Here is an 18,854-nt window from a genome sequence, read left to right as displayed (position 1 = left end):
ACGTGCCAGTGAAAAGAGCATAGCAACGGTCCATCCGTATGAGTTGGAAGTTTGTTCCTTTTACGCAGACGGTGTAACATCGGGAGAAGGAAGTGGTGGTGCGGTTTCTTTTTATATATGTATGTATATATATATATATGTGTGTGTTGTTACTGCTGGTTCTGTATTTTCAAAGTTCTCATCACACAATGGGTGTACTACGTTTTTTTTTTTTAAGTGGGTTTGAAATAATGGGAACAAAAATACTGAAACGGCGAGCAAAGCTCCACCGCTGCAGTCATGTGTTTCCAGGGGAACATATAGTGGACGGACTTGCAAACATTTCAAGCATGGGGCACTGCCAGGATGGGCTAGTCGAGCTGTTGCTCGCTGCTTGCCCTAATTGTATATTACAGGCGTTGGTCCAGGAAATGTAATAGGAGTCAAGTTTAGCGATCTTGCTTAAACACATAGGTCCTGCTTGCTACATCGTTCCATTTGGTTTTAATAATATTTATGCTTTAACAAGTTAGTTAACTCGGAAAAACCAGACTATAGTGGAGATATGAAATTACTCTTTCTTGCCTGTCTTAAACCCAAAACTGGGAACCACACGACAGCTGAGAGAATAAGGTAATTTACATCGTTGTCTAGTTCTTTGTTGAAACGTATTGTTTAGCCTATGAAACTGAATTACACCATAGAAACAAGTTAACTGTTAACCAGGGCTATTTAAAAATACAGCTGTTGTTGCCTACCTTACGGCACAATGGCAGTAAAAAACCCAACTGTACTATTATAATTGAACTGCCTCTCTTCCTGTACAGTGGCTTTAGCCGCTGTAACTTTGTTTAACCACCTTGTTTTCCTACCAGTCATCCATAATCAGTGTTTTCTAGATCTCACATTGAGTCAGCAGGACACACTTGCGAGCTCAGAGATCCAGAAGAATTCCAGTCTCCTGCTGATGTGGCAAATCTAGTGTCCAGAAATCCTCCATTTGAGGGTGCACTGGCCATTCATCTGTTCAGGGCAGGCAGACTTCTCTTGGGTAAACATGCTCACTGTCATATGATCTATTTACCAATGGTGGAAAGAGTATACAGATCCATTACTGAAGTAAACTTCCAATACTGCAGTGTAAAAGTATCACATCATGAAAAGTCCTGCTTAAATAAAAGTTAATAATATTTAGCAGCAAAATGTAGGTAAAATCTTAAAGTGAAAATACTGCTTTGGTCCACTGACTGATATATTATTATATAGAGTTTATTTATACTGAAGCATCAGTGTATAAGCTGCATGCAACTGTTGTAGCTGCTGGAAGGGAACCTAGTTTGACCTACTTTCTGTACAGTTTTATATACAGGGACAGAAGATAGATATGCGGGTTTGTCAGATGATTACCGGGAAAGGAAAGAAAAAGTAAAACAATTAAATTTCTTAACAGCGTTAAATCCTTACAACAAAACAGTGTTTTAATACACAAATCTCTTTTCAGTTTTTTGACTTTTTCTCTTAGATTTGTGGTCAGATTTAGGATCATTTGAACATTTATTGAAATTAAGCCATGTGAAAAATATTCATCTTAAAAGTAAACTGTCACCTAAATGTTGTTAAGTAATAAGTAAAATATTTCCATCTGCAATGATGTCAAATTGAAATACAAAGTAGCATATAATGGAAATACTACTATCAGGAAAGCAGAAGTACCTCAAATTTGTACCAAAGTACAGTACTTGAGTAAATGGATTTCATAACTTATCTACTATTCATACTTTCTGTAATTTGCATTTCTCAGAATAATAATATACCTGTAAATATGCAGCTACCTGTCATTATGTCATTACCTTTCTGTTTTATGTCTGCTCCTCACAACAGACATCCAAGTACCGTTTGGCGTTATCTTTGGTGGAACAGACATAAATGAAGATGTGAAAGTTGAGCAGAAGCGTGTGGTTATGGAGCAGGTGCTACTGAAAGCCAGGTGATGTTGCTGCAAACAATTTTTTTTTTTAAACACTTCATTCCAAATAGCTCCAAGATCAGTATACAACTTTTAGTCCTTGCTTCAACACATTATACAAACTACACCTTTTTCTAAAATGTTTATTGAAAAGTTTGTTAAAATAACTGCAGCTTTACAGCTTGCAAAAAAAAAATACAAGATGAAGAATATATTCTGTCCCGTTTGTTTGTTTATATCGTTGTTAGTCAATTAGACATACCATTTGATTAATGAATGTGTAATAGGCTGTTTATACTGGACATTTTTGAACATATCAAATAATTACATTTATTATGGAAATATTCCATTTAGGAGCACCAATTCAAAGGTCCTGTCACTGTGCATGGTCATTCATTGGCATGGCTGTCATGTGACTTCTAAAAGGAAGCAAGCTATCATTCCTTTGATTCCTGTTATAACTGCGCTTGTTCTAAGCAAAATGTCTGCCAAACATAAGGCCTGCTAGCTGTGTTTGAAGAAATTATGTTTTATGAGTGTGACATTATTTTGACCAAATATGTTCGTATTGTTACCATGGTTTACTAACTGAGGTTTGATGCAGCTGTCACGGTGCGTCTTGAAATGCGAGTCGGAAGTAAATGTTACCACTTACGTATCTTAGACAATCTATAATTCCATTAATCATGGAATTTTTAAGTCTTAGACTAAATTTACAGTTTGGCCAGGTCACTAAATGCTAAAAAAAAAAAAATGTCCCAATTACTTTAATTGTTGCAAAGAATTTGAATGATTTTTATTGGGGTATCATTTATCAGATGGTAAAACAGGTCTAGATCTCTGCAAGAACCTCCAGTGCCTGCAGTACTGGCATGAAAGAATGAGGATGTGCAGATTGTGTGTTCTCTACTTCCTTAATGAACTTTTATCAGTATTTTTCCTGTGCACTGACATCCGACTGTGCTGTCTATGTTTTCACTGTGATGACACTAGATTGTAGAGCATCCTTCTAGTAAGTCTAAGGGGATAATAGTTTCCTTCTGGGAGAACTGGGAAGATCCAACTCTTGCGACTTCAAACATCTCAATCCATGCACCTCCTGCTGTTAGTACTTTCTCACACAAACCTTCATGAGATTCAGTCACCACCCAGAGCTCGTTGGTTTGTTAAATAATGCACGCTCACACATGCAAATTAATCCTCACCGTTTTTTTATTCAGTATTTCCTTTTCCTCATTATATTCTTCCTGAAATTTTGTGCTTTCAAGCCACCAGCAGCTTCTATACTCTCATTTCTCAACCAGAAGACTTTAGTGTTTTATTGTTGTTTCCACTGCGTCTTCCTCTATTGTTGTCAAAGTTGTCATATCGTATAAAAGGATCAAATGTACTGTCTATATTGAAAATGTCTTTTACAGCAGTGATAATGACGTGTTTTTTGTTCCCAATCAGGTTTGCTGTTGCATTTACTAACAAACTGAAAGAAGAGGCAGAGTTATTTTTGGTAGGTCTACACTCTTTTGTATTCTGATACACTAAGTGCAGTAGTTTATACTGTATCTATATTAGTGCTCATTTTCAGACATTCTCTCCAGGGAGACATTGGCTATGTTGCATTGGGTTGTACACATGAAAAGCGCCGCAAATAATTAACACATAAAAGAAAAAGTGATATATATTACTGATATAATTAACCACAATTCATTGCAATACATGGAGTAAGTTTTCCAGATGCTGACTAAAATAAGAAAAATAACTATAAAAGTGAAAAACAATTACACTATTAAAACATTACTTGAATCTTGTAGGCCAGAAATAATATTCAACGACATAAAGATATAGAAATGTGTGGCGGTATAGGCTACCGAAATAATCAAAATGCTTTTTATTATTGTGGTCTTTAGGCCTGTCTGTCATTGGCTTATATCGCCCTGCAGTCTCTTGCCCTTGTAAACATCACGTGATGATGGTGAACACATCAGAGTACGTGTGACTGAAGTCCACGGGTGCAGAAAGTGCACGTTTTGATGCCCAAATGCCCTAGCCTTGCCTGCATACCTGGGCTGCCTGCCTGGCACTGATTGTTACGTTGTGGGAGGATTAGGATTAGGGGCAGGGGGCAGATGAGTCACTGTCAAACAACCAATCACAGCAGCAGAGAGTTTAGAGCGTATGTAGGCCCAGCAGGGGCTTTTAGTGGCTTCCCTGTCCAACCATTTGACATGCAGTCTAAACTTTGATGCTTGATGTTTACCTGTGAGAGTTTCACACATGCAGTATGTTTGCAACCAGCTCTACATGTTTACATTTTACAACAACATTTCTGTATGTGCTTTATTGTTGGTTCATCATTATGATTATGGCTGCCTACTATGGGATAAAGGATATTTTAGCATTAACAGAACATTGACCCTTTGCTCAATGAGATCATTTCCTGCACTACAATGCTGTGAAAAACCACTACATTTTATGTTTTATGGCACATCTTTAGACAGCAGGGGCATGACAGCATCAATAACTATAACAGAAGGGCTTTTACCATACAAACACAATATCTTTCCCCGTCCCATAACAGTGTGGCATTAAAACAATATTACCCTGTTTTATTTTCAGATTAGAGTTCAGCCGTAGGCTGCAGATTGAGGCAAGTGGCATGCTTTATCTCTGCCATTTAGTGCTGACAGCAGGCAGATAGGACAGACACTGAGAGGCATCGGCAGGCTTTTTATTGTGACAGAAAACACACATAGGGGATGAATCTGGTATGATAAAATCCAGTCAATTTCTTTTTCATCCCCTCTGATTTATTTTGCAGCAGCCCCATTATCTTAGCAACTGCTTTCTTGACTCTCTTTTAAAGTTTGAATTTTGTATAAATATGCTTTGATTTCAAAGAGCGATAAATAGCTCTTTCTATTGTCTGACATAAAAAGACAGAAGCACAGTCAGTAATAATTAAATGTAATTTACACAACACTGCCTGTGATTATTGATGGATTTAAAACACTCATGTGATTTGGTATTTGTTTTAATCACAGATTTATTTATTTTTTATGTTTTCCCTCCAAAGGTGTCCCAGAGCAGCAAAATCTATGTGCAGCCCCAAGGTATGCTCTGCAGGATGAATATCCTCCCCGATGCTTTGCATCCCCAACTCTATTGAAGTGTAACATTAATCAGCTTTGACATTTTTTCCTCCATTATCATACTGTCTGCAGTACTGAGTTGTATTTGCTCTTGCCATTGGCCACTGTACCATGTAGGACAGCCCAAATCACTCTTCCATGTTGTTTCCCACCAGTAGCCTTGTTTGGCAAATAGTGTCCTTTCATAGATTAGATGTGAGCCCCTGGGCAAGCTGCATGGCTGAGCCCTGACCAGTGAAAGCTTATTTTTTTCGGCTTGTCACCAGACAGTGATTACATTGAAGTGCTTTTTACATGGTGTGTACAAAATAATATTTTGGATGATGAGTACTTTGTTAGAGCTGATGTCCAGTAAAATCTTTATGAAGAGCTCTGTGCCTTTTCTTTGTGTTTATTTGTAAAGGTATCCAGACTGAAGTGACTGAGAAATTCTGCTGGACTGAATTCTTGAGGAGCTCAGGTACTAAAAATAAAAAGTTACACGCCCACACTGAAATGTAAATTCCCTTGTAAATCAGGTTTGGTGGGGTTGTTTTGACCAGGTATACACACACACACACACACGCGCGCCACATTTTGTAACCATTGGTAGCATTGTCCACATCCCTTGTCCCTCTGCCATATTTTAGATTACATCCCCTTCTTACCTCCATTATTAGACACAGTTGGTGTGGTGTGGTGCAGTGAAGCCACCTCTGGGAGTACAGTGGGGAATACATTCATACTCCCCTGATATGAAAAGTACCAATAAGAGAGCATAAATTTACTGTGCTGTTTTAAATGCGTCCATGCGGTGGTCTCTGAAGTTTTCACTCATTACGTCCGATCTTCCTGCTCCCATTTGAATTGCTCAGTAAATATGTAGTTGCTCCGAGTTACTCGTCTTCACTAACAGCCAGGACTTTAAATACTACATTGCAAGATGATGTCCATCCCAAGTACATTAGCGCTCATGGAGAGCACCGTTGAATACATAGAGGAACAGTTGATTAATAGCTCTCAAGCTCAAGGCCATTTATCACAATGTTTCACAACTGGTGCAAGTGATTCTAATTTTCCACAGCAATTTCTCTATTTTGTTAGACTTGAAATTAGAGTCACTGTTATTGGGCATTTACCCAGATGAAAGCAATGTTCTTTGATTCACAGTTGTTTTTTAGGCCTGTAAACATTGTTCCAGTTTCTGCATATGTGCTGAACTGACGGTGGTAATTTGTCTGAATTGTTTAATGTGGATGAAGGACAGATGCTTTTCATTTCCATTAGACAATTGTTGTATTTTTCTCATGTTCACATGTTCAGGATTTTTACTTGTAATTAAATGTGAAAAAGCCTCATTCCAATTAGCTGATTCTGCAGTCTACACTTTATTTTCATAAATGTGCTTTTGTGAGGACAAATGTGTGAAGTTGTCATTAAAAACTGAAAAAGATTTAGCCATTGTCGTTTAGTTTTCAGCGTGCAGCCTTGGTTCTCTGCTGTCTAAAAGAGTAGATGTTGCATGCGCTCCTTTTGAACCTCGATGACCTGCTTTGTCACCCTCAATTATCAGTGTCAACAACTTGGCACATGTTTTACTTATCCTCAAACATAACAACGCAGTCTGACAGAAGTGACTCCCGCAGCAATCTGTATTCTCTCCTGTCAGCTCTCATCCGCCCTTTGTCACACACACACACACACACACACACACACACACACACACACACACACACACACACACACACACACACACACACACACACACACACACACACAACAGGGGGCACCATCCGTTGTGTGTATTGTCTCCTCCCAGATCCTGGTGTATATTGATTTACTTCTTCATCCTTCCATCTGGTGTGACATAAATTAATCAGCACTAAATCGCAAAATGCAGAGCGTATCGTATATAGGGCTGGCTGAATGGAGGTATGTGAGCATTCAGGAATATATTCTCTGTGAACCAGTACTGCAGTGCCTCACTGCAAAAAGCCCTCTAATGGTGAACATAAAAGAGGCAAAGCAATCCTGCCACCTGATTGAAGATACACGACTATACCGTATGTGTCTCTGTTATCCTTTGGATGTCTTGTAGCCTCCAAAGGCACAAACTTCAGTACTGAAATCCAGAGGCTAATGAAAGCCACTCTGTATGTGTCTTTGTCCGTGTGTGTTGTTTTGTGCCCCTGCTGTGAACCTTGTTAGGTAGGGTTAAGGGGATAGAAGAAGTACAGCACAGTAGACGGAGCAGTGCTATTTTAAATCACTGAGGGATGAAGGAAAACAAGCAGGGAGTTGTCTGCTACCTTGTCCAGTTACATGGTTGTCAAGGAGGAGCACGATTATTGAATGAATTACACAGGAAGCTTTTAGTGAGGTCAGTGTATTGGTTAAAAAGGTTAAAAGTGCAATGCCTATTATTATCTTACAGTGGAAGAACATGGGCTTTATCTTTCACCCAGCGTCCATCACTTGCTTTATTTATATTGCAAATGTACACATCTGAGCATCACACCATGAAAATAACAAAAGTGGATTTAGACAAAACCTAAATGCACTTGCGCAACACGCTTTAGACTGTTTGCATAGTTTGTTCAAATTGTAGCCCCCTACCTGTTTTTTTTTTTCATGCTTGAAAATGGCGTCATGTCCTTGATCACTATACTACCATCAATTTTCAGACTATCGCTTCCATATTGAAACAAAACTGATAGATCACTTATATTTCTGAATACTTGTCTCACACCCAGATGCAGCTGCAGTTATTTAGGCTCTAAACTTTTCTCTGCTATTTAAAGAAAGCTCATTCTTTAAGTAGCCCCGTTTTTAACACATCAGCACAGAAATCAACAAATTGGCCAGCCCATAGTGAAACGTTTTGACCATTTGCAGCACAAATGAGACTGCTTCTGTTTGTCCAGTCTGGTTTTTATTTTCTTAAGTGCTGTTGGACAGTCACAGTCCTTGCCTTACTGGTGTGCATCTCTGCTGTGGTGGCTTCATAACTGTGAGCATTGACTCAAGCATGTAAAGTAATGCATAATTCATATTTGAATAACCAAAATGCAGGCTGTACATTTCATATCTGGCTTGCATGTTTGTGCAGTGCTGATGTAAAGAGTCCATATAATGTCAAGTTTGGACAATGTAATTTCTCTTCAGAACTTGTAAGCTGACTTAAAACTGAACATATACTGTACAGTAGAACTGTTGATCATCAAACCTCTTTAAGATTTAGACATATTGCTAATCATCCTAATATTTCACCTGTGCAGCTTTGCTCATTAATGTGATTTACTGTTTAGACGGAGTTGTCATTCTTTGTGTACTCCCTGCAGACTCTGTTCTTTGTGCCACGCAACTAATTTATATGAGCTGTTCTGATAGAAACAGTATGTGCACCCACATCCATGCCTACAATAACACATGCACACGGACTGATTAAAGCATTAGGATGATGTTCAGAATTCTGAAATCAAAGTCAAACGAACAAAAACATGTTTTGCATAGAACTCGCACAACTGCAGAGAAAGAGAGAAAAGATTGCTGCTGGCACAGCAGATGATTTGTACAATTTGTTTTTCTTCCCTGAGTAAAGATTAATTGTGTCTCAGATACAAAAAAGGAGTTTCTTTTGAGTTTCTCGTTCGTTTTGACAGGTCTGCACTCTGGTATGACTCCAGCTATCTTACATTACTTTTCTTTACCTTGTTCTGCAGAGATTGACAGTGGTGTTTAACTTAGCTGATGTTTTTTTTCTCCTATTGCGAATCGATACGATAAACTTCGATAAGTCCCGCGGAAGTAAGAGCTTTTTTGACAATCGGCTCCGAGGATCAGGGTCAATGCCCAGACTCCATGTTGTCATTTTAAGATGCTCTTTAATAGCATTAAAAGAGCTTCTTCAAGCCTTCTGATCTGGACTTATCTGGCAGCAGGGGATTTCTCTCGACTGTCACCGTGCTCGAAGCACGTGTTGGTGTCTGTCTGTGGTATTAATTTCAAAATGATTTCCTTTTTATTTTGTCTGACACTGACTAATTTTTTTTTATTTTTTTACTTCTCTTAAATTGCTAGTGCTGTTGCCAGCAGAGCTATCTCAATATTTATGATTTTTTATTTTTTTATTTTGCATCTTTATCAAGCGTAGAAGATCAGGGATTAAAAATGTATTTTCTGACCCTCTAATTTCACAATATCCTTATAAATCTATTCATGAAGTAATTTTCTTCCATATATTCATAAGACTTCTACTTTGAATTGCCTTTAAGGTTCCTAGACTGTCTTCTCATGCTTCAGATCTGGGCATGATGCCCTCAAAACTAAAGTAAAGGCTAACTCTTCTCTTCACATGAGGTTTTTTGTATATGCCATATGGCGGTTTAGCAAGCTTTTGGCTTGATTGCCATTCAATTTTGTACAGAATATTTATGGTACTCAAAGAACCAAAACTGACCTTGAAAATGAATTCTTTTGGAGCCACCAGACAGGTTAAAATTTGCACTTATACGCAGTAAAATGTGTCAACATCTACGAGATGGATTGGCACAAAACTTTCCAGGTTCATTGATGATCGATCTTCTGACTTCTGCACTCACCATGAAAATTGGTACAGAAGGTCACCGTCCTCTCAAGTTAAATTGTTGTAATTTTTGTGAGCCCTTCAGTGCCATGATCAAAATGTATTCAAATGTTGCCATTATTCTTACCAATGCTTTATGTTTTGTCTTTATTAGCAATTTTTTAGCACGTTAACACAATAAACTGAGGTAATACACATGGTAAACATGATACAACAGTCCTTTGTTTATAGTTTAGGCCTTTTGAGCGTTTTATCGATTGTACAAAGGGAGTACAGTGGTATTACCCATTTATTTTTCAGAGTCTGTTTACTTGTAAGAAGTCTGAGACCAACAGGCTGGTGTGTGTGTGTGTGTGTGTGTGTGTGTGTGTGTGTGTGTGTGTGTGTGTGTGTGTGTGTGTGTGTGTGTGTGTGTGTGTGTGTGTGTGTGTGTTGCCTTCGTAGTGGAGCTATGTTGTTTGGATCAGAACCGTTATCCTTTATTTGCCTTTGGAGGGTCAGGTGCCACGCAAAAAGAAGTTGGCATTGAGCACAATTGTATGCCTGCCAGTTTCTGACTAATCTCTGGATTGAACCTGAAAGTTGGATGATCAGAGGAAAGAGCTGATTCCGCAGCACTTGATCTTGTTAGCATGCTGTTGTGTTGGCAAATTTTTTTTATCTTGGGTTATTCAGTGAGCAAATTGTCACCCAAACACTGTGGCTCTGTTAGTTATGATGCTGCATTACACACCGAATTGGCTGCAACCTTCCAGTGTTTTCAGCAGACTATTTCCCCGCCGATCAGAGAATTGTGCAAGCACATTAGTCACTGCTCTCTTATTTTCTTCATGACCTTGGGTGATGTATTGCTTTCATTATCTGCTGATGTACTTGGAATGTTCATTATGCAATGTTTTGATATTGTGGTGCTGTATTTGTGTGCATGTGTCTTCTCTCCAGGTGTGAGAAGTGAGCATGTGGATGAGCTGCGTGTCTTCCTATTGGTCTGCGGCCTCAGGAGAGTCAAGGACCCTCTCTATTTGGTGGAGGAATTTTCAGGTATGACATGAAATATATTATGTTTACCATTTATTTTTTTATACGGTATGTACGAGGGGTTGAAGCGTTCACAAAATGTAAGCTTCGGTTCAGTTCGGTACGTTTATTCTTTTCATGTAGCAAACTCAAGTTAACAACTGTATAACAAACTTCTGTCTAAGAACATAAGGAACATACACATTCTTCATTGTCAAACTTTAATTAAAAGAATAGGTTTTCCAATTAGTGCAAACAAAAATATAACTTGAATAAAAAATTGCCTCCTTAAAGACATAAAGACCGTCAACAATAAGAGAATAAGAGAGAGACACTTGCCTGTGTGGCTTCTTATGAGGAGGGTGTGTCTGCATAATGGAGCTTTTTATCTAACACTCCAAAGTTATACAGGGGGCAGTCACAGTCAGGTAACTTTCAGTAGCTCTGAAGGTCCATCCATGTGTAGTAAAAGTTGTGAAGGCTGTGTTAGACAATTCTTTTAACAATTCCTCATCGTGACTGTTCATAAAGTTTAGGAATTACTGCACAGCTCAAGTACTTCATCATATGCTGACCCCACATCCTCCATAACTGCGTAGGACTGTATGTGTTTTACTATCAACACCCCTCCAGGCTTTAGTTCTGGATTGTGCTTGTGTCTAAATCTTCATGGAGAGATTGCTTAAATGCTGCGGGGAGAAGGAGTTGCTCTTTCCTACCCGAGTCTCTCTTACTTGCACTGTCATGGGACACACTTGGGAGATGTTTTCCTTAAATGGTTCATCATATTGGAAATATTGCCGCTAGCATAAGCAACACTTGTTGCACAGTGCTTGCACACAGTCGCCATTTTATCCACCACTTTTTTTTTTTCCATCATCGTCATAACACTAAACCCGTAATGCGCCCATACAGCAGACCGAAACAATGCTTGCGGATGTTTCACTGGGTTATGGTGCAAGGCTTTTTTTGCCCTAATAGCTATTTGACATTTTTTTTCTGAGCATGCCTCATAGCTTATTTCAAATGAACCCAATAACACAGACATGCAACAAACCGAATTGGTCTGATTTTCTTTTCTTTCCTTTTTTTTTTTTAACCATCCCACCCTGACTATCCACTAACCCTTAAAAACAAAACTAAATCAGTCAAGTAAGATAAAAAGGTTCTGATTTTTCAACTAGATTAATCTTAATGTTGGTTAAACCATCGAATGCGAAGCCTCTCTGAATGTATTTCTGTAGTAGCCTGTGGTGGAGGCAGTGTCCTCATCAATTAGGAATGATGTTAGATCTCCACGGTTGAGTTTCAACTAATTGAAAATTTATGTGAAAGTGCAGTGAGCTTGTTCACACAGCTCATCTTGTTGAGCCTTGCCTTTTAATGGTGTTTCATTTTATACTTTTTTTTTTTTTTTATACATTTAATAATTACAGCTGTGAAAATTGCCACTCATTGACAGGAGTGGCCTATATTTTTAAATCATGTATTTTATGTGATTTTCAGAGAACACAGTTGAGGTAGTAATAAGGCAGCACTAGAGGGCGTCAAATTGCATATTCATATTTGGGTGAGCTAGATGTTTGGATTTTCATGTGCTGTTTCTTTGATTGAAAGAGTACTATCCACATGCTTAAGAATTACAGCATATAGTGCACTAAGAAAATATACCAGTAAAACAGTTATGCAAAAACAGGTTTACTTCTTTTGAGAAATTTGTTGCTGCTAATTTTTTCCCCAAACTGTTGTGTTTTTGTTTATACTGCCAGTTTTATGCTGTTTCTTTCAGAGTGGCATTGTGAGAATCTGCTGAATGTTTTGATCATTATTGGGCCGAAGGTAAATACACAGTCATTACACATTGAGTCTCTTTCTTTTTTCTTCATACCTGCCATGTTTCATCCTCTAAACTGTGCCTCTTCATGCTGTTGAAATTATCTAGAAACCTTTCCTGGGAATTCAGGCAGCCTCTAATTGGATGAAGCAGAGATACAGGCTTTAGCCGTTTAGCTGGAATTAACGTGCAGCGCTGGAAAGAAATGTCTTCTGCAAACTGGGGGCGAGTCAGCAACAGCAGCGGTCCTATTTGTTTTGTTTGATGCACAGATGCATTGCCCACTCCAGATTAGCACTTGCCTTTGATGACCTCTAAAGAGCTACCTCATTTTAATACGTGTAAATGGGGATACATCTGGAAATGTAAATGAAAGGCAAAGCAGATTTTAGCCCCATCACCCACCATCATTCTTCTGGCCTGTGCATCTCCCCTGATATAACATAAAGGCTACATATGGAGCTTCATGTCCAGCAAGTCACATAATTGGAAAAAAGCATTAGCTCTCATTGCCTGCCATGATTTATGACTTTCATAAATCAACCAATCAAAATCAAATCAGAGGAGTTTTTAAACATTTACTCTAAAAGCTTTTTTTAAAGCTGATTTCTTATACTACAATTTCTGTCTTCTTGGTCCTGCAGATAGTTTTATCCCGGCCAACGGCAGGAGCCTCAGTGCTTTGTTCTTTATTTTTTCTTTCCTCCATTTCATTTCCAATCTCTCACTCATTTATTTCTCCTCATGCTTTTCTTCATCTTCTCTTCCCCCTGACTTGCTTTGATATGACATCAGTGTACAGTACTTTAGCGTCTGTTCTTTCTTTCTAGCAGTGGTGTCAGGCAAAAGGTACGTTCTGCTTTAGTTTTGCTCAAAAACAACTCAATTAGACATGGCCAAGGGCTTATACACAGCCTCACCGCTGCTTCTTTCTCCGCTCTGCTTTGTTGTTGTTGTTGTTTGATGAAATGGTTCAGTGGAAGCAGAGACGTGTGATTCATCTCGACACCCCTGTATCACAGCGGAAGCATGTTTGTTTGTCTGAGAAATGAAAAAATACTATTATTATTATCATTATTATTATTATTATTGTAAACACGTAGGACCGCCAGATTATCCCCATGTTAATTATAGCGTTTTACCTTTGGTTAAACTTAAACTGTACTGAACAGATTGTAAGAAATAAAAGTATTGTCTATAAATACAAACAGGAGGTTGAAGGAGACATGCGTCGCTCAGAATGGTGTACTATAAATCCAGAGCTACTTCATTCAAGTAATAAGTGCTCTGGCTATACAGCATCTGTCATTAAGAGGAAAATTCAGGTCAGTTTGTCAGGGATGACACATCTCACTCCACTGTAACGGAGCTTTATCAAGCACCACAATCTGCTACATATTCTCCTTAATGAAATACATCCAAAGACTGTTCTAAAAATATCATGTCAGATTGTGGGAAGCTTGCAGGATAGAAAATTTATAAAATAAAACAAGTACATTAATATAGTGTCTGCCTTTGCCTTCGTACTGGTCACATTTCTGGTGAGTCACTATAGGACAGGGCTTAAATCATTTGTGTTTGTCGGTATAGCCTTTATTATGATTCATCCCCTGCTGGTTTTACAAAGTCCACTAAATCCCAGATTACACCAGGATATGACATTTTTTCCCTATTTAGATCCTTTGACGTTAATGCATGTGTACTTTATAACAAATTCAACATAGATATTTCTTGGCCTATGAACTAAAAGAGGAAATAGTAGCAGCTTGCTTGATGCTACATCTTTGACCTAAATTGCTATGCTTTGACTTTTCCGTAGGCAAGCTAATGCACGCAAATCCCACATTGCAATTAATCAGATTGGCCACCCACCACACCCTGACCCCAATCTCTGAAAATACAGGATTTTCAGAGAATGATTTCCTCATGATAGAAATTATTAATTGTGTCATTGTTTATTTTATCCGTCCGATTAAATTTCCACCAGCATCCTTGAAGACAACAGAGTTGTATGACCGCTGGAAAAGGGGCTTCACGTGTCACACTAATCTTTGTTTTGTTTTGTTTTTCAGATTGATCCTCTGCTTACTGCTAAAGTGGAAGCTGTTGTTAAAAGGTAAGCCTTCTGCTTCGTTTTATTTTTTTATCAGCTGCATATCTCCAATAAGAGACTTTGAGATTTGACAGTTCAATTGCCATGATCTTGCTTCTTTTAAAGACTGCTTAACATTCCATTTATCCCATGTGGTGCACAAATACTTCTAAGCAAATGTATCTTACATTTATATGAACATAATGTGAACAGAATGCAAATCGAAGTGGAGCGCCAAAATTCTGTTTGTTTTTTTCATCTGTCCTCCCACTCTCAAGTCTTGGCTGATCTTTCAGTATTTTGCCAAGGGCCTTCACCACAACAAACATCTTTGCAGCAGGAAGCTGCCCTCTCTGATTAAGACTTTACCTGGACGCTCCGTGCGTGTCACACATAATGCAGCCGTGTTTCCTACCCTGAGCTTGTCACTGCTGTTCAGCTTCATTCACGCCTCTATGAGCCCTGAGTCACGCAAAACTGAGCTTTGCCACTGCTTCTGCAGAACAGCAGGGGTCTTCTTGGCCCAGGAGAGGAGCCAACAGGAGCTTCATGCCGCAATGAAAAGGTGCTTTGCCATGGTCAACAGCTCCGTCTCTGAGGGCATGTCAGCAGCCATCTTGGAGGTAAATATCTTCAGGGCTCATGGGTAATTGGACAGTGGCATGCCCAGACTTCAGCAAGAACAAAAGTTTAGGAATGGGAATTTGATTTATCAAGTTATTTACGTAGAATTTATTCAGCCGAAGTCCTTTTAAAAGAATCGAAACCACCTAAATATTTTAGAGTTTTTCTTATCACGCTTTTTGTGGCTTAATCACAATGTTATCTGGCCACCTCAGGGACAATTAGCCAAATTAATTGCTTGACTTCAATGTTCACATCCCTGACTGAACAAAACCTCCAAATCTACTTAATCTCTTTTTAGCATAGTCAATTAAGACAACCCACAGTGGGCTTAAAGGGATAGTTCTTTTTTTTTTAAGTGGGGTTACATGAGGTATTTATCCTTCGTCAGTGTATTACCTGCAATAGATGGGGGTCAGCACATCCCCAGTTTGAAGAAGCAGGCAGCTGTACCAGCACAGAAGCTAAGCTATGTAGTGCTGTAGACAGGGTCAGCAAAAAAACATATTTTAGCCACCTAAAAAAGACACACCTAAAAAACATTTCATTGTACACCATATTTAGAATATTTTCACCACTTTGCCTTGCCATCAGACAGCCATTTCCAAACAGGGACTGAAGCCGTTAAAGTGCTCTTTTTAAAGCCACCAGACTCCCTTGAAAAAAAACCCAGTAATTTAGCCTCATAGAACACTGGAGTTGCCGGTCTATTGCTCGGTTAGTTTGTTTGTGTTATTGGGGGACTTCTGTCACTTCTGTTCACACAACAGACACACAAACAAACTAACCAATCAAGGCAGCGGTAGACCAGCAACTCCCGTATTCTGTGTGGCAAAATTATTGTTTTTGACATATAACGGTTCCCTGTTGTAAAAGCCTGTCTGAGGGTAAGGTAAAGCTGTTATAAATATTCTAAATAAAGTGCCACTTAAACTACGCGTGGCTAAAATACATTTTGACTGACCCCGTCTACAGCCGTACATACTGTAGCTTTGCTTCTTTAAAGGTGCAGCTGCCGGCTTCTCCAAACTGGAGACGTGCTGAACTCCATCAACTGCAGGTAATACACTGATTAAGTACCTCATACTTAAAAAATATGAACGGCCCCTTTTAAAGTCTGATTAGTATGTTACTCTGTTACACTCAACAACTTGCTGAAAGTGCAGTATTAGCTGACAGATTGTTAAGTCTGCACTAAAGAGCAGAAATGCACAGCTGTTACAATTTCCAATGTGCTTAGATGCTTCTTTTTTTTTCCAATTAATGATAGAATGAGCTTGAAGCTTTGCTCTATGACTGTTTAATGCTCTCTGCTCCAACAGGCCATGCACCTTGGTGTACCTGTGTTAGCCAGAGACATTCCAGGAAATGCAGCTGTGGTGCAGCACAAGGTCACCGGTCTGCTGTATTCTTCTCCTCAGGTATAAGATAGTGACTGACCTGGTCACCACATGTGTCTCGTCCTATTAAGCTCTGCAGTGCATAAACACAGTCACTGTATGAGCGGATATACTGTTGGGACATTTACAGCTACTCGACTGACCAGAAAAACTCCTTACGGCTAATAAGAAGTACTAAACCATTGACCCAGGACAAGTGAAAGTGATTATGTCCCCTTCTTGCCACACTTTATCTTATAAGTCTCACAATTTTAATGAGAAAAAGTCTTAACTTTTCATCAGTTTGTAAAACTTTGTACTTTAAATTCTTATCATTAGTCCAACCACTGTAGGTAAAATATAACAAAAGGCACCTCCCTTTGTTATATTTTATTTTTTTTCTCAGGTGCTTAGATTAGAATCAAAAAGCTTAGCCTGTAGAGACCAAAGATACCACATAATCATGTAGTGATGCAACACAAGCAGCAAGCTGGAAACAGGAAGCCCGCATGTGAACTATTCATTCTGATCTCTATTGAGGCTTGATGCAAAGTGAGAATAACAGGCCAAGGCCAGTTGACAGAGGGCTTAAGCGTGGTGTTCCCAGACAACATGCTGTAGCGTGATGCTGTTGTCATGGCGGAGATAATTCCTCTCAGCACGTGTGCTCAGCTGAGCTGCTGGAAGGGAAGCTCACACAGATGGTTGTAGCAACTTTGGTCGGATAAACTATGACCTCAGCCAGGACTGATGGGCGGAAAGTGTGAGTTCCTCAGCCATCCTCGCGGTGTCTCACAGTCAAAGACTTTTTTGCATGCTTTAAAATCTTCTCCCTTTTTTGATTGACAGTGTTACTAGTTCTCTGCGACATCAAAGTAATTACATGAGGAGTATGGGTATCAAGAGACGTGTCAAAAGAAACAGACACTAGCACTTGTAAGCTTTAAAGAGAAAAATGGCCTTCCTGTCTGGCTCTCTAATTTGCACTAAGAGTGAAGTGATTATAAGCACTCCGCTCATAAATTGAGCTTTAATCCTGTTGCTGAGGATTTATAGCTCCATACAGAAGAGCTGTTTTCCACCAAGAGCCTCTCCAGACATAATCACATCACTTGAAGTGAAGTGAAGTGAAGTGGCCTGTTGACTGGCAGTGGCTGAAACTTTGAGGGGCCATTGGCTCTCTTAAGCGGTAAAAGTTAGCTGCCATGTTTTCAAGGCACTTTGAGTTCATTTTGATGGAGGTTTCTCTCAGGCAGTGGGCCAACACAGGACCAACTACGCCTCCGGATGCTGTGTGAATGCACCACATCTCTGTCACCATCACTCTTAATTTAATTGTCAGATTTGTGTCTTCATCTTTTCCTCCCTGTGTATCTGTGACAGCTGGTTGGGCAGTACTTCTTAACTGTGGCAGTTGCTTTGATTGTTTTTGCATCTCTTCATAAGCAAATGAAAGGTGGCAACTATTAGTGTAAGTTAAAGAGATCTATTGGACATCCATATTTGGATCTGGAGCCACAAATATCTTCCTTTGGCAATGTAGAGACACTTTTGAAGTATTTGCTTAGGCTTCTATCTGTGTTCTGTTCTTGTGCCTTGGATTATATTTTTATGCTTTAAAAAAAATATCTCCAGGCACCCTCTCTGGCGAGCTTTAAATGGCATTTGGCAGTAAATGAGACTTATTTTGCCTTTATCTTTGCCAGGAATTTGTGCATCAATCTGAGAGGCTGTTGTCAGATCATGAGCTGAGAGAGAGAGTGGTGAGGAATGGAAAACTCTACGTGGAGGAGCATCACAACCTGAAACAGGAGAGAGGAACCTACCAGCGACTGGTGGACACACTGCATTGAGCATAAGGTGTATACTGTATACTTTCTCAGGAACTAAAGCAGCATGGCATTAAGCCGGTGTTTTTACTTTACATAGGTGTAATTAATACAAGTGTCTTTATTGGCACAAAATAATCCTGTTTATCTGCACTGACAGACTGAAAATTATGCTGTGGGTCACTTTGAACCAAAGACTTTGAGTAGCAATTATTGATTGCCTTGTTTACATATTTCATGCATGACAATCTCATGATGTACTGTTATTTATGCCTTAGTATAAATAAAGCAAAAACGTAGATTCTCTGTTTATTCATTCTACTTAATAAACTAGAGGCAAACAGCCCCACTGGTTGGTTTTGACTACTTGGTGATCTGAACATGTTTTCTGTTGAGAGCAAAATCTTTATTTGTCATACTTAAA

At 39.1% G+C, this 18,854-nt stretch overlaps 1 protein-coding gene across 1 annotated transcript; it reads left to right on the top strand.

Moving 5' to 3' along the window:
- Window positions 1-270: 270 nt before the first annotated feature.
- On the top strand, window positions 271-18,771 carry glt1d1 (glycosyltransferase 1 domain containing 1). The gene is made up of 12 exons (XM_069706740.1): window positions 271-612; window positions 879-1,030; window positions 1,861-1,966; window positions 3,398-3,449; window positions 5,016-5,052; window positions 5,495-5,551; window positions 10,598-10,696; window positions 12,462-12,511; window positions 14,579-14,622; window positions 15,101-15,221; window positions 16,545-16,643; window positions 18,308-18,771. Exons 1-12 carry the CDS (start codon window positions 545-547, stop codon window positions 18,452-18,454), a joined length of 1,032 nt encoding a protein of 343 aa, XP_069562841.1. The 5' UTR covers window positions 271-544; the 3' UTR covers window positions 18,455-18,771.
- The last annotated feature ends 83 nt before the right edge of the window (window positions 18,772-18,854 follow it).

This window comes from Brachyistius frenatus, unplaced genomic scaffold, assembly GCF_029030835.1.
Source record: "Brachyistius frenatus isolate BFR_SWC_R1_liver_20210118 unplaced genomic scaffold, ASM2903083v1 Contig_64, whole genome shotgun sequence".
NCBI classification, from domain to species: Eukaryota; Metazoa; Chordata; class Actinopteri; family Embiotocidae; genus Brachyistius; species Brachyistius frenatus.
This window is presented reverse-complemented; position numbering and strand designations above follow the sequence as displayed.

Bases quoted from the DNA above. Each gene is read 5' to 3' on its own strand.
- glt1d1 (XM_069706740.1), top strand. From the start codon at position 545: ATGAAATTACTCTTTCTTGCCTGTCTTAAACCCAAAACTGGGAACCAC. The intron at 5,053-5,494 runs GTATGCTCTGCA...TTATTTGTAAAG, and splicing joins AATCTATGTGCAGCCCCAAG to GTATCCAGACTGAAGTGACT. The intron at 10,697-12,461 runs GTATGACATGAA...TGTTTCTTTCAG, and splicing joins TTTGGTGGAGGAATTTTCAG to AGTGGCATTGTGAGAATCTG.